The sequence below is a fragment of the Suillus plorans genome (genome assembly GCF_016647745.1).
Source record: "Suillus plorans strain S12 chromosome Unknown HD556scaffold_87, whole genome shotgun sequence".
NCBI lineage: Eukaryota > Fungi > Basidiomycota > Agaricomycetes > Boletales > Suillaceae > Suillus > Suillus plorans.
The window spans coordinates 74,763-93,595 of record NW_024537471.1 but is presented as its reverse complement, the minus strand read 5'-3'; the positions used below and the strand labels follow the sequence as shown (position 1 = coordinate 93,595).

Sequence of the window (18,833 nt, the reverse complement as noted above, 5' to 3'; positions counted from 1 at the left end):
TTGTTGTAGTTGGCCTCGTATAGCCTAGCGAATTCCTGTAGGGTGGTACCATTGTTTGCGGCGTTGTCGCAAGTGATATGTCCAAGCTACAGTGATTTATAAGACTACCGAATAGACTTGCAGTAAACCTAGCTTACCTTGTGTGCGACACCAACACGATCAAGGATTTTGAACAAAGCGCCACCAAGACGCTTGCCTGTGTGGGCATTGTTGACTTGAGTGAATCCAAGCAGCGCACTCTCGAGTTCCCATTGCATGGTAACCTTCTCTTCGATCCAATGTCCTGTGATGGCGAAGTAACCGTCAGTATTTTCGGCCTGCCATGCATCACAGGTGGTATTGATAGCACCCTTAACAGTGGCGCCCTACATTTATCTCCCATTAGTTGAGTAGATAGAGCAATATCATGAACATTACTTACATTGAGTCTATTCCTGAGCCCTGTAAGATGAGCTTTGAACGTTCTCACTATCTGTGCACAAGTCGCCTTCCTGCCTGGAATTTTGATGCCATTGGTTGCTCGAGCAGCGACATCAATCATTTCTTTGAACTTCAGATGCCCGAGTGCTTGAATTGGCTAGATAAAGAGACGTTAATACAGTTCCGTAGGAAGAGAGACACAGTACCTGGTCAGTGGCCACAAGCCACTCGATCACAGCCTGTTTGAACAACTTATCCGAATATGAAACCACTTTTTCAGCGAGCTTCCGCTCAGTCAGATGCGCATTAATGCTCTGCTGTTTGTCCTTGCAGGCCTTGACGTCACCGGGAAGCATTGACTCAAACGAATGTTCTTTGGCCCATTTCCAATACTTGCCAGGGAACTTTGCCTCAGCGTGACGACGGAGGGTAGATATTTCGTTCACAAGAATACATGCTTGCCTATTGAGCATGCATCAGTGTGTGAGTATGAATACAAGTGAGCACACCTACGGGCACGTCTTGCACTTTCTGTGCTTTTTCACCTTCCCTTTGGCCCCTGCATGATCAAAGGTAGCACCAAAGAAAGCATTGATGTCGGCAGTTTTGGCTTCTTGCGTCAACACTGGTTCAACTTCCGTGAGAGATTGAACGTCGATGTCGATTAGAATACCGTCAGCGTCAACCAATTCTGGTTCAGTTGGGACAGCGGCCGTTTTGCACTGCTTTCGAGGCTTGGGATTAGTACGTGCATCTTCACGCTCATCATCACTAGGTTCCCTGTCAGAGTCTTCAGGGTGCACCCTTTTGTGGGTGTCGACAGCAGATGGCGATGGTGGTATGGGAGAGGTGGATGGAGATTCTGTGGTTTCGGGGGACAAACGTTCAGCAGCACGCTTAGCAGCCTCTGCAGCATGGAACTCGTTGATCGCCTTGGTTTGGGATGGCAACACTGCCTTCTCGGCATGCTGAAGGAGGGCGGCTGTTGGCTTTGTTTTGCGCACAGGACGTGCAACACGGTGCTCGGCATCTGTGCTTGTCATGGGTGGGTAGTAAGTAGGGATGTTAGAGGAACACGTACCGACATGAATCAATTGAAAGATATTGGGTGCGCCATCACACTTGCGAAGGTGAAGCAAAAAAGGCTTCAGATTTACGAAAAATATTGATCTGTGAAACTGAGATCTGGTTTTCCGACAGCGGAGTGAGTTATGTCGAGCTCGCGAAGCAGAGGACATGGCGCTGGCACTCACCGTGACTTTTCCGTAGCAACAGACAAGAGATAAGGCGTTGAAATTGCTGGATATGTTGGCCAATGCAGGCTTTTTGACTGCAACATGTGGACCATCCGAGTCGAAGCTGATAGAGTTGATGGAAGTCAAAGAAAGACAAAAATAGAGTCGGGAAATGTACCTCCGGCAAGGCTTCTATGGCAGTGCCACTAAACATGCCAAAGCCACAGCTCAGGCCGGCGGCTCAGGCTTCTCGAAATCCAAGCCCAGGCCCAAGCCTTCCTCAGGCCGTGACGTAGGCCTGGGCTGGGCCCGGCCTATTTGGGCCCGGCTTGGGCCGGCCCAGGGCCTCAAGCCGGGCCGTGCACATCACTAGTTGAAGGTACCATCCCCAAACCTGCGCAAGGCCCAGACCCCGTTTCGGCACAGAGGGAAGCTGACATAGCTAAATGGGAGATGCAAGACCGTAAGGCCCAGACTGTGATTGAGCTGTCAATAAGCGATAGCCAAATGATTCACTTAGCTGGAGCCTCAATGGCGAAAGAGATGTGGGATCAACTGAGAATCATGAAAGAATCACGAGGAAAACAGGCGATAACCACATGGCGGCAAAAGTTCTATAGAACCACCGCCAACGAAGGTGATGAGTCTGATGACATCCCCACGTATGTCAAAAAACATGAGGGAAATACAGGAAACCTTACATATGATGGGAAGTCTGGTGACGGAAGACGACTTCTGCACTGTACTTATCTCATCGTTACCGGAATCCTGGGATACCTTCACCACAACATATCAGATTAGGATGGGCGACACGAAGACAATAACGTCGCACGAGTTAATCTCCCTTATCTTAGAGGAGAACTCGCGGAGGAAAGAGAAGGATGGCAAAGGAAAAGGAAAGGAGAACGCACTTGTTGTCAAAGGAAGGAATCTAGGAAAGAGGAAGCGAGAAGACGTGAAGAAATGCTGCATTTGTAAGAAGGCGGGCCACGTTGAAGCTGAGTGTTGGTTCAAGGATAAGCAATGCTCTAACTGCGGAAAAGCGGGACATACTAAAGAGAGTTGCTGGAGTAAAGGCGGAGGAAAGGCGGGTCAAGGCCTGTCCAAACCCCCTCCAAAGAAGCGCGGAAAATTCGACAACGCGCACATCGTAACAGATGTAGATGTCGTTGCGGATAACACGCAATATGAGGAGGAAAATGATGTAGCCTTCATCGGCGAAGAGATGCAGGTCGAACCAACAGAGATCGAGAACCAGACAGAAGTCGAGTTCAAAGACCTGAATATGGATGACCAAGTCAATGTATCTAATAATAGTGATGAATTTGAGAAGCTTAGCTATTATGATTGGCTGGCGGACTCAGGAACAACATCACATATTACTAAGATTCAGTCCGCATTGACAGACTATGTCCCACTAAAAGGTCACAAAGTTAGCGGGATCGCTAATGAATCCCTAAAAGCTGAAGGACGCGGGACAGTCGAACTAGTAAGTATAGTAAATAAGCAGCAGATAACCTGCAAACTTAAAAATGTCCTATATGTGCCGCGTGCCTCAAATAATCTCATGTCTATCACACGTTTAGACTGAGAGGGAGGACACGCTATAATGGGAAAAGGGAAGGCAACCTTAAAGGTGCGCGGAGGACGCACAATTGCCGAAGGGAAGCTGTACAATGGATTATATCTATTGGAGAGTCGGGAAAAAATACAGTCAGTAACAAAAGTAAACACTGCCCAAGAAGAGCAACCCAGAGATTGGCTTACCTGGCACAAACACTATGGACATGTAGCTTTCAGCGGCCTTAAAAGGCTACAAAAAGAAAGATTAGTGGAAGGTTTAAATATTGATGAAAACTCATCCATACCACAATGCGAAGCCTGTATACAGGCAAAACAAACATGCGACTCATTTCCGCGAAATTCAGATAGTCGTTCCGGAGCACTCGGAGAACTCACACACAGTGATGTGTGGGGACCGGCGAGGGTACAGTCAGTTGGTGGGTCGAAATATTATATCTCATTTATTGATGACTGCTCCCGAAGGAGCAGCGTCGAGTTCATGAAACATAAAAATGAGACGTCCACCAAGGCTAAACAATACGCGACATACCTGAAAAAGCGCTGGAATAACCAACCTAAGAAATTCCGAGTCGACAACGGAACAGAGTATGTGAATAATGATCTAATAACCTGGTGTAAGAACAAAGGGATTGAACTTGAGACAACAGCACCGTACTCACCTGAGCAAAACGGAGTGTCTGAAAGGTTCAACCAAACATTAGCGGAACTGGCACGAGTGATGCTAATTGAAAAAGACTTACCAGAATCTTTATGGGCAGAAGCAGTATCACATGCCGCATACATTCGAAATCATGCACCTACACGAGCGCTACAAGGTGCGACGCCTGAGGAACTATGGAACGGTAAGAAACCAAATATAACACACTTACAGGAATTTGGTGCACCGGTATACGTGCTCCAAGAGAGCACAAATCAATCTAAAATGAGTCCAAAGTCAATAAAGCAAATCTTTGTAGGATTTGCAGATGGACCAAAAGCAATAAAATATTATAATACCCGTATGCACCAAATCCGTATATCACGGAACTTTAAGTTCCTAACACACGTCAAAATACCCTCCACACTCGATGCACAGCGCGAGGGGGAGATAGAAAGTGTAGATGCGCAGGCATCGACTAGCGCAACACCTTCTACACCTGATGCACAACGTGAGGGGGAGACAGAACAAATCGACGTGCAATCTGGTAATCGTCCAAGTTCAAACGAAGATAAGCATGATTATATAAGGGGAGACGACGAAAACTCACCCAAGAAAAGGAAACGTCCCCCTGAAGATGAAGACGAAGTTGATATGCCTAGAAGATCAAAAAGACAAACGGTAAGACACGACTATCAGCAATTAAATGACCCAGAACCAGAATGGGCTTACCTCGAGTGCGAACGACATGAGCTTGAGGAAGAACTCTATCAGGAGGACATAGTCCTTGCTGCACTCACTGCAAATGGCAGTTTTGACCCGCATGAGCCAAGATCACTAAAAGAAGCACAGACATTAGATGACTGGCCAAAGTGGGAACAAGCAGTGCGAGCAGAACTTACCCAATTAGAGCAGATGGGCACTTGGGAACTGGTAGATCCCCCGAAAGATCGCACCCTAGTTGGGAACAAGTGGGTCCTCGTAAAGAAAACTAATAGTCAAATACAAAGCACTGTTAGTAGCCAAAGGGTACTCACAGATACCGGGAATGGACTATACAGATACCTTCTCGCCGGTGGTGCGCCTAGAGACAATAAGGTCCATGATGTCCACAACGGCATGTCTCAATTGGGAGATACAACAAATGGATGTCAAGGGGGTGTACCTAAATGGCGTGCTAAAAGAGGAAGTCTATATGGAACAGCCCGAAGGCTACAATGATGGAACCGGCAGAGTATGTTGACTACGAAAAACCCTCTATGGGCTAAAACAGTCGGGCCGCGAATGGAACCTTGAGTTGAATAGCCACCTAACAAGCATAGGATTCAGACGATTAAAGTCAGATCCATGCACGTACATCAGAGAATCTGCGAAAGGAACAGAGATAATAACTGTATGGGTCGATGACCTATTATTATTTGCGGATGCTCCGAGTCTAATGGATCAATTAAAAGAGCAACTCAAAAAGATACTAGATATTACGGACCTAGGAGAACCAAAAAAGATTGTAGGGATCGAAATCACTCGAGATCGACCAAATAGGTCAATCCGACTAACGCAAACGAAATATATAGAATTGATCCTACAAAAACAAGGTCTTCAGTCATGTAATTCAGTAGGGATGCCGCTAGATCCGAAAATTATACTCGAAAAAGAAGAGACTGACCAGGAGGGAAACCGTAATAATGGTTATGCGTCACTGATCAGATCCATGATGTACTTGGCAGTAGCTACACGCCCAGACATAGTGTATGCCATACAGCGACTTAGCACGTTTACTGCAAACCCTGGATTAGCGCATTGGGTAGCAGCAAAACGTGTATTAAGATACCTGTCTGGAACGCGAGAACTCGGGATAAAATATCAAGGGACCAGAGAACTTGACAAAAGCCAAATTCAATTTGTCAGATGGTCAGACGCAGACTTTGCGAACGATCCAAGAGATAGGATATCAATATCAGGATACGTCTTCAAACTTGGAGACGGAGCAATAACTTGGAGCTCTAAAAAACAAAACGCAGTTTCTCTTTCCTCGACGGAAGCAGAATATACTGCAATGGCACACGTGACACGTGAAACAGTATGGCTCCGAAATTTATTTGAAGAGGTAAACTTACCTCAACAAGCTCCAACAATTCTCCACGGAGACAATATGTCCGCACTCGCAATAGCGCGAGACCCACAGTACCACGCGAGGTCCAAGCATTTTGATGTGAAAGACCATTACATCAGGCAAAAGATCCAAGATCGAGTGATTCAAGAACAGTACTGCCACACTGATGAGATGATCACAGACGTATTAACAAAGCTGTTATATAAGCCGAAACATTGTAAGTTTACCAATGATTTGGGCATGAGTTCGGCTTGAGGGGGAGTGTTGAGGCTTACAAGCCGAGAACACGAGCCGAGAACACGCGTGCTTACAAAGCACAACTAGCGGACTTGTTCTGAGTTTCGGAGAAAAACATATGATATATATTATACATAGGGAACTTCCGAAAAATAATCATCTTGCGCTCCTATTGTCAGACACTTGCTTGTATCCAACTGTCATCGTAACTTTAATCTCGTAGCCTTGATCCTAAAAGTACTAGTAATACATAGAAAATGGTCTCAATGATCTTGACATGTAGTAAGAGCATATGCATTTCAATGCCGTACCGAGTGCTTTATGGTATCACATATATCAGCATTTATCATACGCAATTATCCCGATTGTGAGATGAGTGCGATTTGCTGTCTAGAATCTTGAAAATTGTACGACGTGTTGCACGTATATGTTATCTTTGTATCGTTTAGCGGTTTTCTCGCTGTGTCTATACTGAGCCTCGCTGGCTCTCTCTCCAGCGGCTCTTGCGACTTTTCACTGGGCATTACCATGCATAACATCAAGTGCACGATGCATTGAATAATGAGATATATTTGCTCCACCTTGACCCACTCTGTGACACGGTTTCTTGGTTGATTTCTCTGGTGCTATACCGCAGAATGGCCCCAAGTTGTTGAGTCGTATGAGTAATGACATAGTACGAGCACAGCACGGAATAGAAACAAGTCCGTTCGAGGACCGGTAACATACTAGTACTAGTATTAATGAGACATACTAAATAAACTGTACCATTATTTACATTGGAATTCAGTCTATTTACAGCTCTAACTGTCGAATGAGAGCGCAGTCCAGTGCCTTTCCGAGTCTGGGGTATCGTAATAGGCAGGACCCTTTTGTTTGGCCAGCTCCACAAAAATGGATTCTGGCCAATCGATATGATGTTAGCTATAATATCTTTATGTCTCTATTCAAAGTCTACTACTTATTACCGCTGTTACGCATCGGACTCAGCCAGCGAGGCCGAGCGAACAGACTCGGAGTCCGGGAGTGTGCTGCACAAAATCACGTCGGAAATACTTATGGAAGTTGCCGGCATCACCTTAGGCTCGGGATCACTCTCAAACGACTGGAACTTTCCTGGTGTTCAAGTGATGGCCTGCGCAATAGTACTGGTTTGCAACATGTCCAATAGGTTCCGATGAGACCGAGAGTTGCAAAAATCCTAGCATTCGTCTGTCGCCTGATATACCATTATATTGGCATATCAAGCGCTGCATGGAAGGAGAATATGGTCCAAAAACGATATTATCACGTGCACTTGATAATCCAATACACCGGTATGTCAGCATTGTCAGGGTATAAGTATCATGGCCAAACAAAATTAGCTGAATTTCAGTGATGCGCCACCAACGACTGGAACTTTCCTGGTGTGATGCATTGATGGCCTGCGCAATAGTACTGGGTTGCAAACCAAATTCGACTGATTATATATTCAGCACGGAAGTACCGTTATACATCATCACCATCTCCCACTCGCTCACCCCCATCTCTCAAATATGACCGTAATCTCCAATGATCCCAGTTGGTGGCCAACAATCAATTCAAATATGATTTTCAGCTATTGGACAGGTTCGTCACATCAAGATGTCTAGTTCTAACATTGACTCGCAGTTTCGCAGTTGCTGCCGGCGTCATGGTAGTATATGATTGGGGTGAGCGGAATAGTGTTCGATAACTGCTGATACTATTCTCATAATGTTTCTAGCACTAACACTGGGACAAGAGGTAAGTCGATGTTATCGTCGGAGCAGTCAACTTGCTGAGAACGGTGCCATAGATTGAACTGATATGGGTGAGTGACAAATTCCCGTATCAGAAGAAAACAGAAGAATACAACAAATTCGCGACAGAGGCAACGTTGGTCTCTCATGACTGTGCTGTATTTGGTTGTTCGTACCTTATGTTATATCATTAGTGTGGTTGGCAGGTTATACTAACTTCAATATGTTTCAGGTACGTTATATTGGAATACCATATTCTGTGTATGTGTCGAGACCAACAACTTATCACCGTGCTAATCGCTCATTTCTGACAATTAGTATCATTGTTCTGGGTACGTCTCATATGTGCTGTGTTCGATCCTTTTGACTCAGGCTGGCGGCACATAGGTTATTTGCCATTGGTTTCACTGACGGATACAGTGAGTATTACACAATCATCTCATTCCTACGCTCATAGTATTTAGTGGCGAGTGAGATTCTGACCATCCAACTTGGCTCAACATAATATCTCAATAGGTGTAAGTCGGAGCTTTTGATACCAGCACAAGGGTGTTCACTAATTGAGTGTTTTAGGCAAACTTATGAATCGTGCTCAGAATGGGACAAATGGGGTCATATATATCATGTTGGGCGGTAAGTCACCCAGCTGCAATACCTCTGTGATATTGACTCGACTAAAACACAATGCAAGTCATCATGATTGCTCGCTTATATGCCATGTATCTGGGATCCAGAATGATGCTCATTTTTCTTGTTGTTATCTTTTTGGCTGCTACCATTGCTTGCGCAGTAATCGGAACAATAGCGACCAGGGACAGTGTAGCGGGTAAGCTTTACTTGTTGACTTGAAGAACAGAGCTCATTGGACAAACATCAGAGGAGCTAATACTCTCTGGCACGTACATGTGCGATAACGAACCTGAAAGGGGCGACCAACTTGCATATTTGATGTTTTGGATGGTCTACGCTGTCTGGGAGATCCTCGCACTGTGTCTTTCAGTCTGGATTGCCGTAAAACACTTCCGTGACCTGGGACGACTCCGCCGATCGATAGGACCGACAACCGGGGACTGTTTCAGAGTGTTGATAAGATCTCACGTGCTTTATTTTGCAAGGTGAGCTTGTAATGTAAATGCGGTCATCTTTTTCTCAAGTTTCGCGCGTGCTAGCTTTGTTTGGGTCTCTTGCCTCGAGATTGCTATTAGTTCTGCACAGCTCATGGTGCGCCGACCTGTCGCTGACGTCTGCTTGTCACCACTGCTAATCATTTCTGTAGAATACACAATCTATGGGAATTCAGATACTTGTTAATGCTGCTCAAATTTCACAGTCCATGCAGATGTTTGTGCTGGGACCACGCCTCATCCTTAGCGTTCGAGAATACCACGCTACACTCGTGGCCAACTCTGATGCAGAAATTAGCTTGAATTCGATTGTCTTCCAGGAGCGTGTACTTGTACCAACTAGCAGTACTGTGTAGCGAAATGCTTGGCGAGTGGTCTGCAGGGAGGAGAACCTGGGTCGAGGATCCGTCGAGATATTTATTTAACATGTAGTGTTTCATAATTGAAAGGTCTAGGCAGACCTATTTCTTGTTGTACTACTACTGGAGCGAAGTAGCTAAACTTGCACCATGTGGCCAGTCGAAATTATTCAGAATGTCTAACAGCCAGCCCAGTCCTTGACGCTCGATAATAAAATACAACGAGAATCAGTATAAATTGCCGAGACAGCAAATTCTACGCGTTTGCGGAGTTCCGCTATCTGAGCACACAGATGATAACGAAGTTACTGCGAAGCGTGAAGCCCAGATGGCTGATAACTCATTGGTGCTCAAATGCGTTGTCCTCTATCTGGGCCACGGAGAATAAAAAGGAATGAATCGCGCGGACTCCTGGATCAACGTATGCCTCTATCACGAATGAGCATGGCAATGAGATGAGGTCTGCTGAGTGAGGACCGGAGAATTAGAGAATTGGAGTTTTGCAAGTCAGAAGACCTCAAGCATACCTATCAAACTACTAATGAGGCATCAACCAAGAGATTTTGTTGGAGCCCCTGCTAAAAGGTGGAAGAGCAACAGGTCGCACAGGAAAATGCAAGGCAAGAGAGACTTTGAGCCACGTGCCACAGTTTTCGAGTGTTTTAAACATACAAGATGACATTGAGGGTAGTAAAGAGTATCATAGTAATGTAGATAGTCTCGGACGGCATGGAGCTTGTCACCAGGAGGGCAGTGTTCTTCGAGGACGCGAGCCAAACGACAAGGTACCTTTTAAACAAAACCCCTGAGGGAGGATCAAATATCAAAAAATAAGACGCGACCCAAGACGTACATTTTGTGGTATAGACGGAACGTCTCCAAATCGACTGGACACAGTAGCTATAAAGAATTGAGAGTTTCATGTAAGTCGACCCTATTTTGTGTCGGAAACTGCTGATAACATTCTAGATGCAACGAAGTCAGCCACGCAACACCCTGAAGTGACAGTAACAGCTTTTATACCGCATCAGGTACTTTATTCAGCCCACATTCTTCCCAAAAGACTCCCTTTCCTACCAGGCTGGGACTTTCCTAGTAGTGCTCCGATCCCCTTGTGTATTGCCGTATTCACTGGCCTCATAGTAGACGCTGAGTCATAGACATGAGGACAGGGCTGTGGCAGTGGTGGAGGATTCAGCTTCGGGGCTTCTAAATCCCGCTCATGTCTTGAAGGTTGACGAGGTGACCTGCTCAGCTCGTCAAAACGCGGAGCGTCGAAGGTGCGCCGGGCTGCCTTCAACTTGTGCAGGACCTGTTCGTAAAAGTGTATCTCTCCATCAAGATGCTCCCTCGTTATTGTGCTAAAGTTTTCCACTTTCTGGTCGTGGTACGTATCCATCTCAGCCATCGTAGTGTTCAAGACAGTTTCGCAGCGTGCGGCCATCTCATCGCTTGACTGAACATATGCATCAAACCATCGTCTTCCACAAAAATTGTGAACGTTCCGACCTTGCCCAATTTGAGAGCATCTTTATATCGTGAAACAGTAGATTGGTGGGTTTCAACAATTCCCTGGAACGATCACACTCAGGGCAAAGACGGTGATCGAACAATCCAAGATACCTCATACAATTGGTATGGATGAGCAACGCTCTTGAAGGCGTCGTGAGTTGCAAGCTGGGTACGCCGGGCCTTCGTCTGTGGTTAGTACAAGTCTTGCATAAGGAACATGACACAGACATGATCGTCATACAGGTCTGCAACAATCTGCAGACCATCTGATGTTTTCTGCATCGCTTTTGTGAGCTTCAGACAATCTTCGAGTCATGTCTCAGTTAGTCATGAACTCCAGAAATTCACGTGAGCACCTTGGCAGCCTTCACGCCAACACCAAGCTCCTTCTTCGTTCAAGAGGCCGTTTCTCTGTTGAGGAGTGTCCCCCGGATCTTCGTTAATCCCCAGGGGCGTAGAAGACAAAGGTGTCGACGTGATCAGCGACAATAATGAGTACGACAACAATCGTTCGGCTTTCGACATCTCTGGAAAGCACGTTGTGATGATAATTTGGCACAACTGACGCCCGTACTCACCTAGTCTCACTTCACGAATGCGACCAAAAACGTTTCTCAAGCTCTGCGTGCTCTTGCCCACTGCAAGGGTGTGACGACTGAAGCGATCGATTACTTCTGTGGCATCGTCCAAGTCTACGTTGAATGCGGGATGAAAAACATGTGCGAAGAATGAAGGCCCAGCCGCAGGCATTGAAAGTAATTGGGGCATAATCCGTTTCCAATCCTTGGATATGGGTTAAAAAGCAAAAGTGAACCCATCATCTTCGCTCACCGCATCATTTTCGCAACCAAGAAAAGACGTGACAACTTCTGCATATCGTGCAACAGGGTGCCTCACAATACACCCAATATATCTCTCGAGTTCGCCTCTACGAGCCTCGACAAAATCAGCACTGAACCGGCCAGCATACTGTTTCTCAGGAAGTGGTGGGAGTGCAATACCAGGAAGACGTCTAGTTAGCGAGGTGTGTAACACGATGAAGTGAGAAAACCGCCGTTGAACTGTTATGCGGGTAGGAGAGATCGGTGGGATGTATGGATCATATGATTCATCTGTAGCCGAAGAAAACAGTGAAGTGACACTATACATGGTATATGCTCCTGAAAGGCCCGACGTGCGCTTCGAAGGCGAGTGAACCAAGACTCGAAACTTTGGAACTTTAGATTGCCACGCAGGGCCAGCGTCAACATAGTGCCTGTCTGCTTCCTCCAGCCCAAGTCTACTGAGCCTATTATCATCGTTGATGGAGTCTTCCGTAGAAATCCGCTGGTGTGAAGAGGATGAACTTGAAGTGACTGGATCGACATAGCCCTCGAGAACCCACTCTTCTGCACCGCTTGTCACGAACCCGGAGAACCGATTCAAAGTCTTGCCTCTAAGAAGGCTTTGCCTGAAACTTGGGAGAGGGTTCGTCCATTCACCAGTATCCTGAGGGACGATAGAAAGTGGCTTCGATTGATGCTGCAAAGATGCTTTGGGAGTGATCGTGCTGGTAGATGGCTCGTTTCTCGCATGAACGGCTAACGGTGCAGAAAGAAAACTAGTCGTGCACTTCACGGACAGCATAAGCCAGATGAGCGTACGAACATCGAGCGATTAGTATGATCAGTACTCACCGTGTAATATGTCTGAGGTAACAGCCCTATTTCACCAGAGCTCACTCTCACCAAACTCCAACCATCGCCGACTTCTTCCTTCAAAATGTTCAGTTCATCTCCAGCCTCGACGGTCAGTTCCCTGAATTCAGCCTTTCCTTCAAACTTGTAGAGCGCACGAGCTGCTTTGACGGGCTCTTCGACAGGCTGCAGTTCATGATGTTCATCTGCCGGCTCAGGCTCATCGTCTGATAATGAGTAGCACTCCAAATGCTCTGTCCATGCACTGGAAGAGATTATTCCAACGTCAAAGGGAGTGTCAGAACGTGGACACGTATCGTTGCCCGAAACTATAGAGGTTGATTTGATGGCTCGAGGTAGCGTTGCCATAATCTGTCGGAAAGAGAACAATGGTACAGTCACAATAGCCACGCCTCTTCACGGTTTCAACGTTTTACCTCTTGCAAGATTTCGATCAAAAGCAGATCTGGACCTGGCTGGACCATTCCAGACCTAGCCTAGAGCGTTCAGAGCAAGTACTTTGGATTATCTTTCGAATAAAATTTCACTGGCGGCAAAAGGTGGTGTACACTGTACACTGTAGTTTGCCCCAACAATTATGTAATGAACTGTAAACTTACATAATTAAGAGTGGAGTCAGGCTCGGTTCCCACACTCACTGAACATCATACCACTTCGTATTCACAAGGTGCCGTGTATATTTGTCGTGCGTTCTCAATTATTCAGATGTCTAAAGACGAGACAGAGCTCCCACGATATCTCTACCGAGTGTTTGATGAGCAGTCTTGTTCCCAGTTGAATCGTTCTGGCACCTTTGTGGCCAGCATACCTGATGCTGTCTACAGCCGCAACCATCGGAATGCCCGGCGTCAATTAGAATTACATATGGATTGGAGTAATCGACGTCGAACTCCCTTTATATCTGTGACGTCCTCACGCGTCAATGCTCTCAAATTTGCTTTGACTCTGTTGAACATGAGAGGTTCGGCTGTTTCGATTGCGAAGATAGACAGCTCGCAGCTGGAAAGAGAAGGCACAGATGTGCACTGGATGTGCGATCTTGTTGAATATACCGGTGCACATATCAAACCTGAAGCAATGAACAAATATGAGTATCTGTGTGTTGGCTTCATTCCAGCCAGCGCGGTCATTCAGTGCCTTACACTTGATGATGACGATGAAGATTAAGGAATGCATCAGTCGGTGTAGGTGATTCCGATGCTATAGTTCTATCTTTGATTGTATTCAGAATCATGTTTCAGATCTTAAAAGCTTAACAGTTTCTGCCACATGTACCTATGATTCCATTATGTAGGAGGTGCACTGGGATGGTTTATTCCTTGTGCATAGTTTCTCAGTACTCATTAATACCTACTTACCATCTTGACGATTATTCGAGTCGCAGCCCATTGGTATACCAATACTTATGCTTACCTCTGTAATTTCGATAGTAATAATTCCGCCTTATCACAATGATATATAGGCACCATGCGTTTCCGCACAGCCATGCAACAGTCACCCTTGTTATCCAAACTCCTACTCAACTATGCCTATGAATTTACTCTATGAATGATAATACTTTGTATGAAAAAAAGCGTTCGGAATGACTGAAGACAAGTTTCATACCCGCATGAGAGCGCCAGAACAGTCATTAAAGTGAGGTGTGAAATGTTGATCTAGCGGCACTCTCTAGACACCTTTGCAGAATGGATGACCACTATGTTGTTTGCGAGTTATTGCGCAAAGTTTCCCTTGAAACGCTCGACAACCCCCCTGAGACACCCTGGGAAGAAAAGTGTGCCAATCGTTACATGCAATCTTTGCATGTATCAACTGGCACACTTTTAGTATGTTCGGTATTGCAAGCCCAACTGCATAGGATCTATACAAAGCCCACATGGATCTAGAGCAAGCAAATTCTCTACGTAGCGTGAGTAACGTTACAAGTACGAGTCAATAAAGGATATCTCACCTCAGTCGAGCGCCAGGAACGCAAATGTATGAGGGATGCAGGCCAATCATTTGGGGCTATAAGTAAAGGTTGTCTTTATTGTCCTAGATCAAAAGGACGGCAACAAAAGGCAATTGGCGTCGGCTATAACAAATAAATGGTTCACTGGCAGGAGACACAATCACTGAAACGTCATAAGAATAGATAATTGTAAGTGACAGAAAACAATAGGCGCATCGCTGGGTGGCGGGTGCTGCCCGTTTCTAACGAAGCATGCAACGTCTGTATGATTTAGCTTCAGTCCTTCGTATGAAAATTTGACAGTCCTTTGTGTTGTAGCATCGTTCGACAGTTTCATAACTTTCATCATCATATCAGGCATTGTCATGCACAGGTACAGAAACATACAGGCACGAGTACCGAGTCTATGGCGGAGTTCAGTTGCTCTTTGGAAGTGGAGTATCTGCATGCAGCGTCTTCATAGATGGGAGGATATCTTGAAAGGCCCACCCTCTGCGTCTACATTTCGACTATCCATAAATCTATTTGCAATCAGGGAATCCAAGACCACCGAAACCTGTCCAAGAAGGGTGACAAGCACGGAAATGATGTGTTTTATCAATATCATGAAGCTCGCCAATCTCTTCAGGAGTCAAATCTATGATCTTCGCATTGTCTGAGGATAATAATGAATAACAGCCAGAATTAATGATGAAATAACATCTCACTCAAGATACGCTCGTTGGTCACGGATTTGGGAAGCACTGTTATATCATTGAGAACCAATCTCTCCATCGAGAATGTTCATGAAGATTACTAGTACGCACCAGTGTGCATGGGCTTGTTTGCATGAAGGGATATCAACACATTGGCGGGTTGCACATCATACTTCGCTGCGATTTTTGTAACAGTCTCGTTTTTCAACAAGGGGGAATTGTCGGATCCCAACGGAGAATAAGCTGTCATTACGATTCCCTTGTTCTGGCAGTACTCGACGACGTCATCTTGAGGACACGAACTACGAGCAATGATTCACGATCAAAGTACTCAAAAACAAATTTATTTGACTTACGGGTGAAGCTCAATCTGGTTCACGGCCGGTACGACGCGTGCAACTTTCAATAAACGTTCAAAGTACTCCACGGAGAAATTGGAAACACCTGATGCATTTTAGTACAAAGATAGCACATGAGGTTGGGCCACTGACCAATGGCCTTCAGTTTCTCTGGGTGAGAAAGGTATAGGTCTTCCATAGTTTTCCAGGTGTCCAACCAGTCGTGTTCCTTGTCCGCCTGGCCATCTCTTGTCATGGGAGCTGGCCAGTGCATGAGCCCTGCTCTAGGAATTAGTCCTCGTCAAGATCGGCGAACGGGTTGCCGCCTACAGAGGTCTAGATAAGTAGTATCGAGTTTCTTGAGTGATGCTTCAAGAGCTTTTGCCGGATGCCTCTGGTCGGAATTATCAAGCTTCGTAGTCAGGAACATCTGGTCTCTTGGCAGACCAGACGCCTTGATCCCCTGTCCGACTTCTGTTTCGTTCTGGTATCCAGCGGCAGTGTCAATATGCTTGTATCCGTTCTTCAGGGCGAATTCAACAGCATGTTCGACTTGGCCGGGCTTGGACTTCCATGTGCCTATATTCGCAAGCGTTCAGCGTTCAGTACATGAGATGGTTCGCCTTTCGGCTGTGCTCACCAAGACCGACCGTGGGCATAACTGCTCCAGTGTTGAGTATGACCGATGTTGTTGCAGGCATGCTGATACCAATATACAAGAATCAATTGACAGGCTGATGGCCTGGCACACCCTAACTTTATAGCCCTCTTCAGAGCTATATTTACCAAGCAGTGACAATCGCGAGAGTCACGACCTTCACCTTATGCCTTCAACGGACCACATGTGCCGAAAGGCGCATGCTTTGCGAACAACAATACGGATGTGATGAGTTTCTCCAAGGGGCTTATCACCCCTTATCACCTTGACGGTTCTACTTGCAGCCGGGGAAACCGAAAAAGCCCCGGCCAGACAACACAGGGTAGCATCCCCAGAAGTGACTGTCTTAGCAAGATAACGAGGCTTCCAAGAATATGATCATCCGTGACTGGTTTCGGCACAAGTGTGAAAAGGCGAGATCAGAAATGAGAACATTAATGGTTGAATCCGAGAACGGCAGACTAACGCATGGGTACGCCCTACATCAGTGCGTTTCGGGATTTGAAGAAAGCCACGGAGCACGGGGCTCCAAGACCAGTTAGTACTGTCCAACAGAGAGTTCTCACTCTCAATGGATATAAAATTGGATAAAAAAAGAGGCTGAATCAGCACAACTCTTTCGATGACGTTGCGCGCGGAGATACATCGGAATGATATTTGAGAATGACAAGCTGCTGTAAATTACTTTTCAGATCAACTTGTTCAGCTAGTCAGAGCCCTGGATCAAATTGCACAACTCAAACACATATCGAATAGTGATGAGCAGTCCGTCCTATGAAATGTACGATTTTCTTCAGTGTCTCCTAGCTGGGATGTGACAATTGGTGGGAATTGGCTACTACCTTGGGAACAAGAAATGGAGCGCCAAGTTGCCTTCGGCCCTCCTACCCTGCTCGGAGGCCGCACCGTCCCGATCAGCCCGGTGTACCGATGACGCCATTTTTAGCGCTGACAGAAAACCCGGCCGTGACAACAAGGACCATGAGTATTCCTAGGACCCAAATCGGGGTTATTCTAGAGTCGAACCAAGCCCACATCGTGAACACAGCGATTAATCCTCCTCTGTTGTAGTCCGCGGGTGGTGGTTCAGCTCTAGGGTTCTTGATCTGGGAGATAGCAATGTCCCTCATTCTAGTGGTATACCATGCAGTCCCGACGCCGCTGCCAATGAGCTTCACACTTGGTACCCATTTAGAAGCTTTAAACACTGCTTCTGGTTCGCGTGTAAAGGGTTTATTAGCCCAAGTGCTAGAAGATTTGTTATTTTGTAGCTGTAGTCGTAGGATCTTGGGCAGGTCGGGACAGAGGACAGCGCATCTTCCGATGCCTAGCAAGTCGGCGTGCTTCGACATCAAGGCAGCATGTAGGTGAAAATGGGAACGGAGGCCGCCAGTCAGTAGAATGGGTGGGACAGAAGAGAAAGGGACAGGCGATCGGTGAAGGTCCTTCATGACTGTCCGTGAAAATTGCGCAAAGAAGGCTTGGCGGTCTAGTTTTTGAGATCCACTGCATGCCATAAAGTCTGAGCAAGAGATCGGGTTAGACTGGGGAACATTCTCCTTATACGCCCCCATACCAGGCTTTTCGTAATCGCCTCCGCTAATCTCGATAAAGTCGATGACACCCCAACTTGCAATGGTGCGGATGTGATCCAGGACACGCCGTTCGCCTTCCTGAGATACTTCTTCGGCGTTTCCAGAAGTTACGTAGTCAGCCGAGTTGATTTTGATTCCGATTATGAAAGTAGTCGGCACCACCTTGCGGATAGCTTCAATTATCTCGGACAGCATGCGAGTGGCGTTTTCCGGTGCTACTGAATATTTGTCGCTCCGAATATTACTCTGACGCGGAATTGTAGTTAACTTTTGGAAGTACACAGTGGCCACACCTTAGGGCTCATGAACTGTGCCAGTAAATCTGCAAATAATTCAAATTCGACCCAGATACATCAACACAAATATCATGTCGACTCACATCCATGGGCAGCATGAAGCTGGATTCCATCGAAGCCTGATTTGTACGCCAAGAGAGCGCCTCGCACGAAGCTGGATTGGACTTGTAGAATGTCCAGTGCGGTCATCTCCATAGGAACTTGGAACAACGCATGAAATATCAGGTTTGATATCACGCCCCTTCCACGATTTTCATCATGTCTTGCCCCAACACGGACAGAACTGGGGGCCAGGGGTGGAACAAACGGCGGTCGACCACCAATAAAATTCGCTGATTGGCGTCCAGCGTGCGATAGCTGCATGATAGCCAGGGAGCGCGTGCCATCAACAGCTCCGTGGATGACTTCCGCCAACTTCTTGAAGGGTTTGACGTCCTCTGCATCGAGTGTGGGTGGCACGACGATGTCACGGCCCAAGGTCAGATGCTGAGGTGAGACCTGAACATTTCCAGTGAGAATCATTCCCCATCCATGCTTTGCCCATTCTGAGTATAAGCCATAGTGGAATTCGTTTGGTGGGCCACCAGAGAAATTTGCCATGTGCTCGTACATAGCTGTCTAT

At 46.4% G+C, this 18,833-nt stretch overlaps 7 protein-coding genes across 7 annotated transcripts; 3 read left to right on the top strand and 4 right to left on the bottom strand.

Annotated features, from left to right (window-relative positions):
• Window positions 1–133: 133 nt before the first annotated feature.
• Window positions 134–893, bottom strand: HD556DRAFT_1247644 (uncharacterized protein; the record flags this gene model as incomplete). The annotated part of the gene is made up of 2 exons (XM_041298715.1): window positions 134–577; window positions 627–893. The coding sequence occupies 2 exons, from the start codon at window positions 891–893 to the stop codon at window positions 134–136; spliced, it is 711 nt and encodes a 236-aa protein (XP_041154246.1).
• A 1,026-nt stretch (window positions 894–1,919) lies between these two features.
• On the top strand, window positions 1,920–3,030 carry HD556DRAFT_1412913 (uncharacterized protein). Its single transcript, XM_041304218.1, has 4 exons — window positions 1,920–2,301; window positions 2,357–2,432; window positions 2,567–2,653; window positions 2,709–3,030. Exons 1-3 carry the CDS (start codon window positions 2,109–2,111, stop codon window positions 2,631–2,633), a joined length of 336 nt encoding a protein of 111 aa, XP_041154245.1. The 5' UTR covers window positions 1,920–2,108; the 3' UTR covers window positions 2,634–2,653; window positions 2,709–3,030.
• A 234-nt stretch (window positions 3,031–3,264) lies between these two features.
• On the top strand, window positions 3,265–3,690 carry HD556DRAFT_1247737 (uncharacterized protein; the record flags this gene model as incomplete). The annotated part of the gene is made up of 1 exon (XM_041298721.1): window positions 3,265–3,690. A coding segment is annotated over one exon (426 nt), but the record flags the coding sequence as incomplete, so codon positions are not given.
• A 3,851-nt stretch (window positions 3,691–7,541) lies between these two features.
• Window positions 7,542–9,694, top strand: HD556DRAFT_1009749 (uncharacterized protein). The gene is made up of 13 exons (XM_041295865.1): window positions 7,542–7,834; window positions 7,885–7,917; window positions 7,971–7,990; window positions 8,043–8,057; window positions 8,116–8,154; window positions 8,219–8,318; window positions 8,374–8,405; window positions 8,451–8,456; window positions 8,583–8,619; window positions 8,678–8,812; window positions 8,864–9,101; window positions 9,156–9,207; window positions 9,263–9,694. The coding sequence occupies exons 1-13, from the start codon at window positions 7,762–7,764 to the stop codon at window positions 9,464–9,466; spliced, it is 984 nt and encodes a 327-aa protein (XP_041154243.1). The 5' UTR covers window positions 7,542–7,761; the 3' UTR covers window positions 9,467–9,694.
• Window positions 9,695–10,514: 820 nt separating this feature from the next.
• Window positions 10,515–13,026, bottom strand: HD556DRAFT_1504869 (uncharacterized protein; the record flags this gene model as incomplete). Its single annotated transcript, XM_041309013.1, has 8 exons — window positions 10,515–10,925; window positions 10,979–11,041; window positions 11,093–11,161; window positions 11,210–11,286; window positions 11,338–11,508; window positions 11,560–11,764; window positions 11,813–12,581; window positions 12,629–13,026. Coding segments are annotated over 8 exons (2,163 nt in total), but the record flags the coding sequence as incomplete, so codon positions are not given.
• A 2,124-nt stretch (window positions 13,027–15,150) lies between these two features.
• On the bottom strand, window positions 15,151–16,363 carry HD556DRAFT_1247642 (NADP-dependent oxidoreductase domain-containing protein; the record flags this gene model as incomplete). Its single annotated transcript, XM_041298714.1, has 7 exons — window positions 15,151–15,284; window positions 15,337–15,372; window positions 15,436–15,626; window positions 15,681–15,768; window positions 15,816–15,941; window positions 15,993–16,241; window positions 16,303–16,363. 7 exons carry the CDS (start codon window positions 16,361–16,363, stop codon window positions 15,151–15,153), a joined length of 885 nt encoding a protein of 294 aa, XP_041154241.1.
• An 871-nt stretch (window positions 16,364–17,234) lies between these two features.
• Window positions 17,235–18,823, bottom strand: HD556DRAFT_1313184 (uncharacterized protein; the record flags this gene model as incomplete). Its single annotated transcript, XM_041300761.1, has 3 exons — window positions 17,235–18,161; window positions 18,209–18,237; window positions 18,295–18,823. The coding sequence occupies 3 exons, from the start codon at window positions 18,821–18,823 to the stop codon at window positions 17,235–17,237; spliced, it is 1,485 nt and encodes a 494-aa protein (XP_041154240.1).
• Between the last annotated feature and the right edge of the window lie 10 nt (window positions 18,824–18,833).